The following is a 15184-nucleotide window of genomic DNA, read 5'->3' on the forward strand; positions in this document are numbered from 1 at the left end:
ATTCACCAGCAACTTAAAATGTCCCTCACTGACCGCAACAGACACAAAAGAAAGGAATACAGAAAAAAAGCCCAATGCTTACTTTTGCTCTACGCTGCATTCTTAGATGAGGCCCGCTACTACTGCTGACCGCAGCAATACTAAGTACGCATCTGACAGAAAGTGAGAGGGTGGTGACAGAAGCGTTGACATACACATTCAACAACAATTTAATTAAGAAAGATAAAAAAAAAACCATTTCCTACTCACCAAAGCCGTCCAGGCTTTTCCTGACTGTGGCCCTCAGTGTGCACAAGCATATTTTATTACAGTCGAGAGAACTAAGACTTCACAATGTTTCATTTTTGCTTAAAAAGCTTGAAATATGTTCTACGCATAAAAAGAGTCTCTAATTGTCCCCACTATTGCGCATTTCAACCTTGCAAACTATGGCAGCACTAAGATCAAGGACAAAGTTACAGAGGGGCCGTGTAATGCAAGAAATTTGTTACTGGTTGCTTTCGTACGTCTAGTCCTTAATGTCCTGGGTAATCACAAATTAGAGAAGGGTGACTTTACACGCTTCCCTCAGCTGAAGAGCGGTGAATTCTATTGTTGGTTTGAAAGTTTTAGCGCCTTCAAAGAAGCTCCTAGTACCATACTCTTCGAAAAATAAAGCCCGTTTGAGCGGGAGTTTTATTTACTTTCTAGTGAAGGTTCTGAAATAGTCGAGAGAAAAAGTAAAAATGAGAAAAGACGAGTTCACTGAAGGCAATGGGAACTAACTTAAAAAAAAAAAATCTTTGTAAGACTACACGTGTGTTTGCAACAAAAAAAATAGGTTGACATACAACTAGGGCAGAAGGCAAGTATGCACTCCAGCAGATGTGAACAGTCTAGGGAAAGTACTACAGTAAACGTAACTCCTGTGTAATAGACCTATTCGCCAAATCGGCCAATTCAAGCAGCTGTTCGACATATATAGTACTCTGCTGCGAACATTTTTACGACCATTTGAAATCGTGGTTGAGTTTTAATTAAAATATGTCACTTGCTCTCGTTGGTCCATGTCTCCCATCTTGTCACCAAAAAAAATGAATGTAGCAACTAATCAAAAAATGCTTACAGCCCAAATTCCAAATCCCCTAGTCCCCAGGTTATGTCGACAACAGCCTTCGGGCTCAACTATATGTTTTCAAGCACACAGCAGACAGACTTCTACCGTTCGGGACATTTACTGTATATTTCTGACACTTACAAGTAGCTGCACTGGATGCTTGGGCATCCTACAAATGTTCCACATTTGCATACAACAGCAGCACAACACTGTAAACAGGACAAGCAGAGAGCATTGTAAGCTAGAGGTCTTGTAGAACCAAGCCTCACGTGAGCTTTACATGCAATAACTACATGTGATAACTTGGATAAGTGCACCACCCCCATACGCAATGTTTTCTTCTTTTTTTTTTTTCCACACCACCAGTGAGTAACAAGTACAGGCTAGAAAGGGCTTTGATGTAAGTAGAGGAATTTGCTCACACCAAAATGTGCAAACCAACAAAGGGTGCTCAGGTATTGCACAAAAATAGGTTCAACAGTGCAACTTGTAAATGTTGTATTACACAGCCCAGAAAGTTGTGCCAGGTAAACACTGCCCATTATTACCAACCATTTTAGATCTTTTTTTTTTTTTGGGGGGGGGGGGGAAGGGGGGGGGGGAAGAACAGTCAAAACCTTCCAAATTTTCCCTTGTTTTTTGCTCTTTCATCCAGGGCAAACCTCTCTCATTCAGAATACGGTGCTAAAGAATATCTTTGTTGACAGCCTGATGGGTGAGTGCACTTACTTTAATTATACAATCTCGCAGCAGAAATCTTGTTTTTTGTGGACCTACTATGCCACCTAGGAGCCATAACAGCAGCACAAAACCAAAACAACAAAAAAGCTCAGTTGTTGCTTGTCTAAACCACTCTTAGGTGTGCCGGTAAACGGCTGTCTACAAGTTTGTGGGAAAACAGTTCAACAAGTGAGACTTGTTCATGGCACAGAAAGCATCCCTAGTTTGCGGGCAGCGTGCCCGCTACACTTGGCCTAAACATATCCCACTAAAACATGAGAATGGATTACCAAAGGCTTGGTAAAAAAAAGTAGGTTAACGTCATTAGACCGTTTTTGATTACAGCTTCCTAAGCACACTTCTCCCCTTCCTCCACCCCAAAACACAACTTGGGGGGGGGAGGGAAAAAAAGAAATCTTCAAAAAATTGTGTTCACTGCACTTTTCCCCATCAGTTCGCTCTTGCAGCCTTCCCATTATCCAATAAAATTCAATGTGTGCAATAGGCTTTTACAAACTTCGGCCACTAGTTGCACAAAAAAAAAAAAAAAAGAAAATAAGAAGGAAATTTAACAAGAAAATCAATATCAGCCAGGAAAAACATCAACCATTTCATTAAGGCCTTCTTAGCCGCCCAGAGAGACACCGGTTCACTTTCACCATTTTTGTATTCAGCCGACACCGCTACCCCTTTTGCAAACGCTCCTTTTATCACATTTTCCGGCTGTTGGCAGAAGTACGAGTAGTTTTCTCACAAAACAGCTGAGCCCCTAGTCAAGAAGTTCACCGGGTATTTGACAACAATTGAATCACACTCAGAAAAAGAAATGAACGGGGGCGATCTAATAGGTAAACTGGGTGCTGCTCTGTAACCCCTACCACCAAGACTCTTTGTACACATGCATGGACTGTTACACGGACTTAACAGATGCAGTCACATGGTGCTGAACAACCAAAAAAAAAAAAAGAGCAAAAAGCTATGGCACAACCTTTGTGTGTTTTTTTTTTTAAACTAGCAAGCGTATATGAAGGCAGCTAAAATTGTAACAAATGTGGCACATGAGAGCTTAGATACAGCACATGTTATGCCACAAAGACTGCCTGCTGCCCTGCTATTCACAATATGGCACTGCACTGCGAGACCTTAACCTTGTACAATCAGCCTAAATAATAAAATAACCAACATGCTGTGGTATGTGGGAGCTGTGCTTATAGGTCAAACAAAACAACAGTGAAAGAGGTGGGCCTGGAAACACTGCACCTACAGCGGCAATGCATTTACTCCACACACTGCGTGTCATAGCAAGTTGCATAGTAAAATTTGTTCATACTTAAGTAGAAAGTTCTGTGGACCCAAAGGCCAAAAAGATGAAAATTAAGGTACTTGGGAGCAATTCAGTTCTACAAAAGACGAATTCATTTGTTCTAACTTCTGGATTCCCTCTTTGAGTGGCCTAACAGATAAGCTGATAACAAAACTCTTACCTGCTAATGACCAAACTGTCAAAGATAATGAAGCCACCGCTCTCTGACCAGCTTTGCGGAAGGTAGGCTGGAACCGCATTCACCTGCAATGTACTTTAAGAAGCCATTTCTGATATCTCATAATGTCCCTGCAGGCGTCAGGGCACGCACACACAAATCCCTCGCATGCCTACGAAAATAAGAAGTTTCCCTTTGGGACACTTAAAGGTGTTAATAAAAGTAACAGAAGTCTTTAAGTAACAGAAGTCTTTCCTGCAAATGGTCAAAGCGCTAGCAGTGAAGAGCAATACCAGTTTTTTACGTGGTGTTCCCCAAGGCTCACTTCTGGCCCCAATGCTATCACTCAAGGATTCACCGGACTGTGATATATACAACAGGACACTTGCAGAGACATTGATGTCCCTTGGATATGCACATGTTCCCAAGTGCCGGTATGAGAACTAGGTGGAATTCCATAGATTGTTCCCTTCCATGCTTTTTGTTCTAACTGGCTTGAGGAAAGCAAGCAGAGCCACTTTGTGCACCGGGTCTACAAGGATAAGCGCAGCTCAAAACATTCGCTGATGCAGACGAAATGGAAGAACATGACATCGGCAGAACTTAGACCAAGTTCCCCAGGCAAGTAGAATGCCTCAGGGACGGGTGAAATGGGCACACTGGGGTCGACCTAAGGCCGGAGAGGGTGATGAGGGTGATTCTGCTGGATGTGCCGGTACAGTCCGTACTTCTGGGCAAACCTCCGCGGGCACACAGGGCACTGGACTTCGGGTTCCGCCGTGTGGCGCCGCATGTGCAGCTTGAGGTTCCCCTTCTGGCAGAAGCTCATGGAGCAGACCTCGCAGCGGAAGGGGCGCTCGCCCGTGTGCGTGCGCTGGTGCGCCACCAGGTTGGACCGGTGCTCGGTGCGGTATGGGCAGTACTGGCAGGCCAGGCGGCCGTAGTGGTTACGGTACTCCCGGCGCCGCCGAGGCTGCTGCAGCTGTACCGGAGGCGACACCGGCACCACTGGGGCAGAGGGATCCGGAGCGGAAGCAGGCAGCGGGGCGGTCACTGCTGCACAGTATAGGGACACATTTTAAAATGGTTGGCCCCGAAAATGATCGTCATCATCATCAACAGCAGCCTACTCAGGCCCACTGCAGGGTGAAGGCCTCTCCCATAGACTTCCAACTGCGCTTGTCCTGTGCTGGTCGAGTCCACTGTTGGCCACCAAATTTCCCAACTTCATCCCTCCATCGTGTTATTGGCCTTCCCCTTCTTCCAGACCCATCTCTTGGTATCCACTCTGTTACCCTAATTGTCCACTGGTTGCCGGTTCGTCTCACTACATGGCCAGCCCAAGTTCATTTCTTTTTCTTTACTTGAACTACGATAGCATCTGCTCGAGTTTGTTCCCTGATCCAGAAAACTCGTTTCCTGTCTGTAAGTGTTACTTCAATCATTATTCATTCTTTGGCCCATTGAGCCGACCCAAGTTTGCTTTCTAGTTGTTTAGTAAGGCGCCACCGGCAGACCTAAAGTGCACTATACCAAGATGAAGTAGAGGGAAACAGCTCTTGGAACCTACCAGAACTTAAGTATGCCATTTTTTATCTTTGCGTATCCTTGTCATTAATGACATGGCCTACCTGAACTGGAATTGAACCAAATGCCTTGTGCATAGGAAATCACCTCAACCACTACACCAATAAGCATACAATATAAACTGCATTGGGTAGCTGGAAGATTTCAGGATGAATACACATTATATCAAGTAACCTGCTTGGAAGAGAGGTCAGGTATCTATCTGCAAGACAAGCTATGACTTTAAACACTGGCACGTTAATTTTATCCGCACTACTTCAGCCACATTTTTTTTTTCAAAGCAAGAGACTAGACAGGCAAAAAATTAAAATTTATGCCATCAAAACGATTGATGGGACAATACAATACCTCTGATAACCACAGACAGATTGAATGACCTAAAGCAACAGAGTAATCGAGGTTCAATAAATGAGGATTTACTTGGAAATGAGGTTGAGGTATATTTCACGTGCGACATGACCAATATTGGGTAAGGCTTGCTTTGAAACTTCAAGCAGAGCACAGAAAAGTGTCCCAAAAAGATGACCTCCCTATGGCCTCCACCGCAAAGCCATGCTGACTGCATTCTTTCGATTGGTTGGCTTTGGCTGCAACAACTTCAGAACACCCGAAATCACCAATCTAGTAAACAATCTTTAGAAACAGTTTGTAAGCTTTTTCTTCCAGCATCCAACCATTTTTTTTTTATAGTGAGGGGGAGTTTGTCTTGAGTTAGGATATTGCATAAAACCTTTTTAAAGATTTACCTTAGCCCTGATAGACAGTTTTCCCAGTACACTGGACTTCTGAACAGTTATTTTGATGGAGAATCTGAACTGTAAAATTACACAATTAACGAGTAACAATGCCAGCAGGACAGTTTTCATGTTCCATCCACCTTGTATCTCACTAATATTTTCAGAAGTGCATACCCTTCTAAGGATGCACTAACAGAACAAGCTTCGCACTGCTGTCGTAAGAATATCAAATATTGAGACTAAAAAAAATTTGTGTTGAAGGCAAAACCGCAGAAGTAGACCACAGGAATTGTCCTTAATTAAAAAGAGCTTATTTCAACTGACCATTAGCACTGCCGCCATAACTCAGCTTTTCCTTGCTGGTGCGGCAGTCAATGTAAAGTTACACGTGGCGGATCAACATCACCTCCAAGACAATACGTGTATACCCTTAATGCTTCCTTCTCTCCTCCTGAATCTCAAAGTTGCTCGCCATTACAGTACTTCATAAACGACAGTAGGCCGCCGGAACAGGCACGGAAGGCATGCAACATCAGAGAACAGTAGCACAACACTAAATTCAAAGGTCACCATACAGTTCGTAGACACGGAGAGCCATTTGGATTTGGGACAGACCAGGGCCGTACCCAGAAATTTTTTTCGGGGGGTGTTATGAATTTTGGGAAGGGGGTAATTTGGCTTAAAGCAACAGTAAGTATTGTTTACGTGCTGCCTGGAAAAGATTTCGGGAGGGGTTCGAACCCCCAAACCCCCCCTCTGGGTACGGCCCTGGGACAGACATTCTCCAGCAAGTCACTTTTACAAACTTGCGCACAGCATTTCTGCACGGCAATACGTTGAAAAAACTGCCCGAGAAAAACTTCACGCTATTCACAAGTAGCTTTGTATGCAACTCTGTCTGCATTTTGGAGGAGTGTATGAAACAAAAAAATTGGCACGTGAACCAATGGGCCATCTCAATGACCACTGAACAGATCATTGACAGACTATTCAGGGTTGAGCAACTGCTGAAGACTTGAACGACGGTAGAATTGATGGTCATTAGATCCCCACTGCACAAAGGCTTGGAGGAACAATAGAGTAAGTGACTGGTATAAGAGCGATGGCAATTCGATGACATGAAAAGCAGTAAAGTGACTAGTATGACAGCTATGGCAATTCGATAAACTTTCCGGGAAAAAGCTGTGCTTAACAAGAAAACTAAAACATTTCTTGTCCTTCATCCTTTGCTCTTCAGTTTCTTTCCTCATAGTTTTGCCACGCCTACGAGTTGGTCTAATATGCACACCAAGGCCAAAGAAACATAAAACGTAATCAGACACACGTTTTGCAAATTTCTTCAGTTGTTTAGTTTGCTACAGCGACTACTGAAATGTTCAAGGACTTAGACGTTGTGTTCAATCCACTGCCAATGGCATACAGTCATATTTACCTGCCGCATATTTCAACTCAATTTAAGCGCAGGCTAAATGAATTTTGTTCGGGCTTCACTGCTGCAATTCAAGTTCAGCGCGTTTATAAGCAATGCCGCGACTGGTTTAAGTGCTTAGGTGCGCGTTTTCGACCAACTCTTCCGTCCATCCTGCCTTGAAAACTTTACCAGCAGCAGCGCAGTTTTTACAATTGAGCACCAACTCCTCCACAACCAAGCAGGCAGCTGTCAACCAGCAGAAGCAATTTCATTTGAAAATGTAGTTACCGACAACTTCCCCACAAAAAACACAAAATAGTCCGAAAAGGGCATGGGCTGGATGTAGCGGCTATGCAAATCTCGCTACTCGTCGTGGTACCCGGTGCAACCTGAAAAACAAGAAAATTAAATGAGTCGCTGAATGGGACTAAATTATTTTACAAACAACGTGCCACGCTTGAACCATACGACCAGGATACACGTCACGAAATAAGTGCGCATCTAACAGCGCCAATCATAACAAACGAAGAACAGGATTTGAACATATTCCCAGACGGTTCACTGTCGAGAGGCAAGCATCAAGCACATTCGAGTTTTGCGCCCCTGTTCTTTAAGCCACTTTTGTTAATTGAGAGCCAGCAGACAGCGGTAACACGTGAAATGCATGCTGTGAGCTGTGAGCTTCCACGCTTTTTTCTGAGGTTCACGCATGGAGGAAAAAACGCCATCTTTGGCTTTTAAACTTAAAAAAAGAAAATACAATTATCGCGATGACGATGCCGCTGTTTTGTAAGCCTGTATTCAAAATTTTAAAAGTTGCCTTTTAACCTTTTTTGAAATTACTTCCGACATGAAGACAATCTAGGTACTTAAGTATTTTTGAAGCGCACAGCAATCTGGGAGTATCTAGTTAGTTTGCATAGCGTAAGGTTAGGTCATTGGTTAGGTAATTTGACGTAAATTGAAACTAGTCCTCCGTGATTGGCTGCTGACGAATGGCAGAGCCAATCGCGAACGGCTGTTCTTAGTTGGTTTTAATTGTATGAAACTGGCGAGAACTTCCGTGCTATTGTGCGCGTTGATGCTTTAACCGCGGTAACTAGCTCAAGAAATCTCGAACACCATGTCGAACAAGCTTTTTATGTTGTTTGGAGCTTGTGTTGTCACTTGTATCGGGAATTTCCGGCTAGCCTACACTCGGTAGTGCACTGGTGCACACAGGTGCACATGTCAACGCAGTTTCGGCTAAATGCGAACTCCGCTGTGCCGTTCATGCTGAAGTTGGAACAGTTTAATTAGTCCAAGCTCGCGTTCCTCCAAGGGTCGTGCCGTTTGACCCCTGTTTTGTGATGTGTCATGCAGTTCCGTGAATGTTACCGGTAGCTAGAGTGGAACCGTGTTTGCATCGAACGACTTTTTTTTCCCCCCTAACTCCCTCTCTCTGTTTTGGACTGCGCAGCAGGTGTCTGTCAGTTATGACCTTTTCTTGCGTTTTCAGGTTGAACCACGAATATTCGCCAGAAGTGTCTTTACCTGCGACATCCAGCTTTCGTCTTGCGGGACTGTGTTATTTGTACGGAAAAGCTGTTGTGCCGGTTGTCAGCTGACGGTTTGTGCGTGGTGATGACGACTTTCTCGCTACACGCGGTGAATTGTTCTTGAATGGGTGCTGTGCGGCCTGTGAAGTACTTTCGGTTTCACCTCATCATTCCTAAGCTTCTCGCTGGTTGCATAAGCTCAACAACGGAACGAGTTGATTACAGATAAGGAGTAAAACTGGATAACCGCCCGCAAGGCGGAAAACAACAACAAAAAAAGCCCCAGCATCTGCTTGTAGAATTTATCCTTGTTTGCGTGCGTTAACTGGATTCTGTAAGCATAGTCGCGCGTTTTGTTGTAGTACCAGTCTACTGTTTGGCCTTTGCCGTGACACTGCAGGCTGTCTCAAATGCTGCTTTCACTGTGCGAGTTTGAACGGTTTAAAGATAGTTTCCCCGGGCTGTCTTTGTTGTGTTGGAATGGCATGCAAGTTTGTAGGAAAAAGCTCCGTTATTTTCTGTCTCTACTGCCTGAAAAAATAATCACCCAAAGTAGGAATAAGGTGTATGCTTACAGCAGTACCCAGATAAGCCACAGTTCATGGTTAAACAGTAGTAGTCAGGAACACCGAAGCCAGCCTTATAAATGTGCTGCAATGGGCTAAGCCGTGCGATGGCCATTCTGTACGTAATATCTGCCTACCCCCTCCTAGCATTGAGAATTGTTTGGGAACGATCAGTGTGCACTGGTCTCAGCATTGCATGCTTTTTTTGCATGTACATGCCGAAGGTTGATTGTTATCTGTGAGTTGCTGTAATCACTAGAAAGTGCTATTAGCAGTTTGTTTTTGAAAATCTGCTTAGAATGCTTGTGCTGAGCAGATCAAAATGAAATGTACAAATTGTTTGTTTAATACTGCCTCTTAGCCATGTTTGATGAATAACTTATGGATTCACAAAAGAAACAGCAAGCTTCTACAATGATGACCAGCTAGGATTGAAGAGCTGTCTTACAAAAAGGAAGAAGACTCACGCTTTATTGTCGGGGCTTTTGTTATCTGTGCTAATATAACTGGATTTTCTCTTCGCTGGATTTTTAAAAGCCTTAGCATAAATTATAGCAACCTTCTATTGGGCGTGGGTTAACTTTCCACAGGGGGTAAGCTATGATTCCGTGTATTAAAGTGTGTGCATTGTATTGGCGGGTTCATTTCTGAGCCTTGGTTAGTTGCACTTTTATCGGTAAATAGAAAACCAACAAGTTTACTCTAGTATAAACTGGTGCAGATGTAGCTTGAAAAATTTGTCCGAAATGGTAGAAACAGCACTTATAGCCCCTGTTCCCAAGTTAACATGTATAGTTGCCGTGCAATCTCCAGTTTAAATTAAAAATGAGCGACGACACATGCAGTATACAAGACTTTGTCACAAAGGCTGCTCCATACTTCTACTACTCACTTTTACATGCTTCACTCATTGTCTCAAAATATCTGGAGGACATCTGAAAGCTGATCCAAGCATGGTCATGGTGTAAAAATAAATCTCTTCCCACTGGTCGGTCAAATCTCATTTGTCGAACCTCGATTAATTTGTGGCTTCAAATAATTCAACGTTTCAAGTTATTTCAAGTCTTTTATGTATTACCTCTTTATTTTCTTGGGCATGTGGATAAATTAGAAATTTTTTTCTGTCCCATGTGAGTCGAAAGGTCTGGTTTCCCTCTGGTACTTGACGCGATGTATTCAGTGTATGCAAAAAGCGTCGATCCATTTCCCTTTCGGCAGAATTTCCCGACCCTTGGTCTTTCTCACTTGCCTGCCCATAACAGTTTTTTGGCAATTCATAAAAATGTATTCAGTGCTGGCCTGTATCATGTCGTGCATACCCATATTAGGTCAGTGTAGCACAAAATTTCAAAGTTATTTGATGTTTCTTGCATTTCTTTTTTCTGTTACAAAACACTATTCATGACGGGAATGACTCTGAGCAAGTCACAGAAGGCTGGTTCTTTCAAACGGAACAAAGTTGTCCATTGTCATTGTCGCTCCTTTATTTAAGAGACCACCTGTGTCCTCCTCTTGTGCAGCCATGGCCGCGCCGCCACCGACCAGACCTCTTCCCGTCCAGCTGGAGCCGGCTTCCCAGTATCAACGTCGTCGTCAGTACCGCACCTACCACGGCAACTTGGCCTGCCAGTACTGCCCGTACCGGACTGAGCACCGTACAAACCTGGTGGCGCACCAGCGCACGCACACGGGAGAACGCCCCTTCCGGTGCGAGGTGTGCTCCCGGGGATTCTGCCAGAAGGGGAACCTCAAGCTGCACATGCGGCGCCACTCGGCGGAGCCCGGAGTCCAGTGCCCCGTGTGCCCGCGAAGGTTTTCCAACAAGTACGGACTCCATCGGCACATCCAGCAGAACCACTCGAATCACCTCGCTTAGCCCTAGGGTTACCCCAGTGTGCTCGCTCGACCTGTCTCCCGGGCGTTCTGCTTGCCTGGGGAACTAAGTTCTACCGGTGTGACATTCTTACATTCTATCCATGTCGGCAAGCATTTCGGTTGTGCCAGACCTTGATGCCCGGTGTGAAAGTGGCTCCATTCACAATTCTCAAGTCAGTCACAGCAAAAGCATAGAAGGGAACAATCCTTAGGGAATTTTCACTGTTTTCCTACTGAAACACAAGAGGACATCTGCACAGAGATGTGCGCATATGTCCTTTGTGTGTGCCATGTTATATGCATAGCAGTGGTGACGGCTAAATACTTCTTAGTTTCAAGCACATTTTGGCCAGATGTTCAGCTTTGGTAATGCCAGTCTGAAAACAGCGGTATTGTGAGTTGCCACTGACACTTTACTCATTAGGGAGGAGGTCCTATAGCGGCCTCGTGCCTTCACTCCCTTTCTTTTTGCATCCCAGGCAAAATGTGCTGTGTCGGCGCGTCCTCAGCACTTGTAGCAACAGTGTGACAAAGTTGAATATGGCTGCTGAAGATTTGTGACAGGCAAACTACCGTATTTGCACGTATATAGCACGACCTTGAATATAAAGTGAGGGGGGCACTTTTGGCCCTTTCAAAAATGAAAAAATATATATATTACGACTATAACATGATGTAATGCGAAGATGTCGTGAGGCCCACCAGCCTCACGTGCAAGCCCGAATATAACGCAGGGGGGCATTTTGGAGGCACAAATCGCGGGGAAAAAATTTGCGTTATATTCGTGCAAATACGGTAGGTTTGAGCCTTCCTTTGACAAAGCTGCTCAAAAAGCAGTGGCTTTGTTGTCATTCACTATGAGCTTTGTTGCGAGCTTCCCCAGGCTATCTGGTTTTAAGAAGGTGCAGGCTTCTAGACGGCAATGTGGAACTGCTGTGCAGATCACTTGAGCAGCTATCACATTTATCCCCCCCAAGTATCACGACTTTCATTTTTGTAGCGTTTCACCTTTTGGGCACGGAGTACGGTCTACTTAAAAGTGCGAACAAATTTTGCATTGCACATTCTCATGCTTTTGAGCGAGGAACACAGAAAACAAAGTGTAGTTTGTATTTCATTTTGCTGGGAACAAACGTGCACATCACTCATCCACAGCATTTAGTCGGAGCTCCTAAATTGCAGTGACCTACGGGTCACAGGCCAAGTTGATCAGTCTCTTGAATGGTCAGCGTTCACCAAAAAGAAAAAACAATGAAGATGTGGGCATGCTTCCTGACCTTGAAAGGGAGAATTCCTAAACTTTAGTGCAATTTCTTTTTTTTCACTTGTCAAAATACCAACTCGTCTTGTTGTTCATTCCTACTTTTATGTTCCTCTTTGTGAGTTGATGGTTTAGTTCACAAAGGGACAGGTGGTAGCAGCTTTAGTTGACCAACAAACATGTCCACTCGTGAATCTCAGCTATGTGTTTTGGGCACAGTATTCTACCAACTCGTCTTCAATGGCCTAGGGAAAGAGCAAACTATTTTTCAAATGCTCCAAAATGTCTCTGTTGTCTTTTTGTCCTGGATTTTAACCTCATATATACATTAGTAGTGTAATTTGTATTGAACAGGTTTTTTCTTATTCTGTACTCTTATTCTTGCTGCTGTTGAGTGCATAGTGACACCATGTGGCATTGTTGAGGGTGTCTGCATGGGAATAAATAAAAAAAATGATTTTTTGAACAGCAGGAGGCAGAGATAGCTTGGCATGGGAGGCAGCTTTTTTTAAACTGTACTCTCTAATGGGGAGCCAAAGACAGCGAATCACTTTTTAACTTTTCTCAGCACAGCGCAACAGCACACAGAACAAAATAGTTCCTACAAATTTCCTTTGACTTTCCGTGCCTATTTAGAACCAATACACAGTGTTTCACCTAACTTTAGCCAGAGTTTAAAAATATGTCGATGCACTCTAAGACGACGCAACCAAGAGCATTTTGCTCACTTTTGTATGTAGTTTCTCCCACTATTTTTTTGTATTTTGTTTAAAGGAGCCATGAAGACAAAATGCAAGTTTGTTTTAATCGAAAGGTTTCGTGTTTTACAGTGTCCCCAGTGCTTGAGCGACAGCAAATGATGCCGCATTCACTGAGAAATCAATCAATTTAGGTTAAAATATTGATTCTGCCGCCAAATCGTGTGTTTTGGTGACGTCTGCAGTGAAGTCATAACGGCGCTTATACAAACGAACTTCCACTGCGCCATTTGGCTCTGCAGCGTTGCTGCCGTCAAATCTCCCAGATGGCGCTAGCATACCCAGCCCTCCGCCGTTGCTTTGTTTTTGACCGTATTTACACCTGGCTTGTTTTTGTTACGGTGGAAAGTAATCGCTTCGTGAAACATGGGGTATGCTCGACAAACAGGGTCACGTAAGGCAACCTTGCTTACGCCAATCGGCCAGCGTCGTATAAGACAACTCCAAAGTGCCGGACTGCTGTGCAGCTAAAACAGCATAGTGCGCCCAGTGCCAACAGCAGTGCACATCGGTACTTCTATGTTTACGTGTATTTTCGCAACTTTTGTTGTTTACCCCACCATTCTTACTGCTGTAAAATGGATGTGCATGGATATGCTATTGCCAATCTGTTGCGAGAGAAGCACATTGCTGGCGTAAATGGCACATCAAACACCTACATTACTGCCCTGTCACCTTTTTAAGCGGCAGCACGCAAATGGCAGTTTGTGCGCGGAACGTTTGGGAGCACTGCAATCACGACGCGCAAACCGGCACGCCGCGTGGTGTTTTTTTGTATTTCGTGGGCATCTTCAATAAGCTGAAAAACACGAATACATAATGGATAGAAAGACAGTAACTGTTTATTCAGACGTTTTGAAAACCGCTCTGCAACTTTTTAATTGGGATATCTTGCCTAGCTTCGTTGGTTCGAAAGCTGGCTAATTAGAGTTGAGTAATTATCATATTAAGCGAAACACAAAAAATAGTGGGAGAAGCTACATACAAAAGCGAGCCCCATGCTTTTGGTTGTGTCGTCATAGAGTGCATCGACATATTTTTAAACTCTGCCTAAATTTAGGTAAAACACCCTGTATATGTTCTACCGCATCAGAAACTGCTAGACCTTGCAGCAAAAATGTATCATATTGGTTGCGTTAATTTGCTAGTGCCTCTGTGATTCACACATTTTGTTTACAAAATGTATGAGGACCAGGCGCCCACTGTAGGGCGCCACCATTGCTTCAATAAACAGTGCTGCGTGTGGCAAAACACTTGTCAGTGAAATGCGGAGCGGCGCAGCCGTTGGTGGCTAGCGGTACCCTGCCTCTTGTTCTACGATATGGCTTGCAACGCCTGAATTGCAAGTGGTTTTTTCAGGTCAAAAAATGTTGAGAAAAGGGGCAGCCTACGTGCATATTCAGTGTGAGCAAGCTGCAGTGCAGTAGGCGTGCAGGCGATGCCCAGTGTGCCAGGCTACAATGTGAAGCTGGAAACGCAAATCCATTTTTCTGTGTAACCGATTCAATGCACACAGCAAAGCTTGCATGGCATAGTATTGTATGCGTGCAGTTTAGCATGTTGAGGAACATCATTGAGCGGCGAAATAAACCTGCAAAGCCAGCACGGACGGCCGATTCAAGCAGGCTGCAGTGCTCGCATTCGTTGTTGAAAAAGTGGAAACGGTGTCGTTCACGCTTACGCTATTATAGCGATTCAATAGCTTAAGGGTGCGCGATTAGAACTGAGGTACTCGACAAAGGATTTTTACGCATTAAAAAGAGCAGGTTGACGTTTGTTATCGCACTGCTGTTAAATTTTTCATGCACTTGGCAGTTCATCGGTACAGCCATTTCTTGTACAAAGTGTGAGAAGTGCATTTGCATGTTGAAATCCTTTCATTCTCGGTAAAATGTGACGGAGAGATGCAGGGGTGGGGCCTCTGCTCCCAGGCTCCCATGGCGTCACTACTGGAAACAAAAGACACAAAGCTCCCTGCTACAGAACAAAAATTTAAACTGCCAAAGTGTTTCCATGACCACACAGTACGGTAATCAAATGCATGCGTACATCCCTCTCTCTTTGAACGAACCATGTCAAGGTGTTGCGTCATTCGTGCTGGTGGGGAAACTGTTGATAGGAACCAACACAACGTAAATGAATCGGCTTAGAAGC

The 15184-nt window shown here is 44.2% G+C and overlaps 1 protein-coding gene and 1 long non-coding RNA gene across 14 annotated transcripts in view; one reads left to right on the top strand and one right to left on the bottom strand.

The window, feature by feature from the left end:
- LOC144175054 (uncharacterized) overlaps window positions 1-7759 on the bottom strand; it is a 43964-nt gene extending 36205 nt beyond the window's left edge. For all 6 annotated transcript variants that reach the window (XR_013323595.1, XR_013323598.1, XR_013323596.1 and 3 more), the window contains exon 1: window positions 83-7759. This is a non-coding gene — a long non-coding RNA (uncharacterized LOC144175054). The remainder of the gene's footprint in view (window positions 1-82) is intronic.
- A 192-nt stretch (window positions 7760-7951) lies between these two features.
- LOC144175056 (uncharacterized) lies at window positions 7952-14281 on the top strand. 8 transcript variants are annotated; one of them, XR_013323599.1, is made up of 2 exons: window positions 7952-8354; window positions 8531-14281. XR_013323599.1 is itself a non-coding variant. In XM_077704093.1 (2 exons), the coding sequence occupies exon 2, from the start codon at window positions 10659-10661 to the stop codon at window positions 11010-11012; it is 354 nt and encodes a 117-aa protein (XP_077560219.1). In that variant the 5' UTR covers window positions 8004-8904; window positions 10657-10658; the 3' UTR covers window positions 11013-14281. The 8 variants fall into 8 exon arrangements, 6 of the variants coding, with proteins under 6 accessions (XP_077560219.1, XP_077560220.1, XP_077560221.1 ...); XR_013323600.1 differs by having other exon boundaries at window positions 7952-8127; XM_077704093.1 differs by having other exon boundaries at window positions 8004-8904; window positions 10657-14281.
- The last annotated feature ends 903 nt before the right edge of the window (window positions 14282-15184 follow it).

The sequence above is a fragment of the Haemaphysalis longicornis genome, unplaced genomic scaffold, assembly GCF_048455015.1.
Source record: "Haemaphysalis longicornis isolate Haplotype H1 unplaced genomic scaffold, Haemaphysalis longicornis Haplotype H1 scaffold_3, whole genome shotgun sequence".
NCBI lineage: Eukaryota > Metazoa > Arthropoda > Arachnida > Ixodida > Ixodidae > Haemaphysalis > Haemaphysalis longicornis.

Excerpts from the sequence above, each read along its gene's own strand:
- LOC144175056 (XM_077704093.1), top strand. The coding sequence starts at position 10,659 with ATGGCCGCGCCGCCACCGACCAGACCTCTTCCCGTCCAGCTGGAGCCG.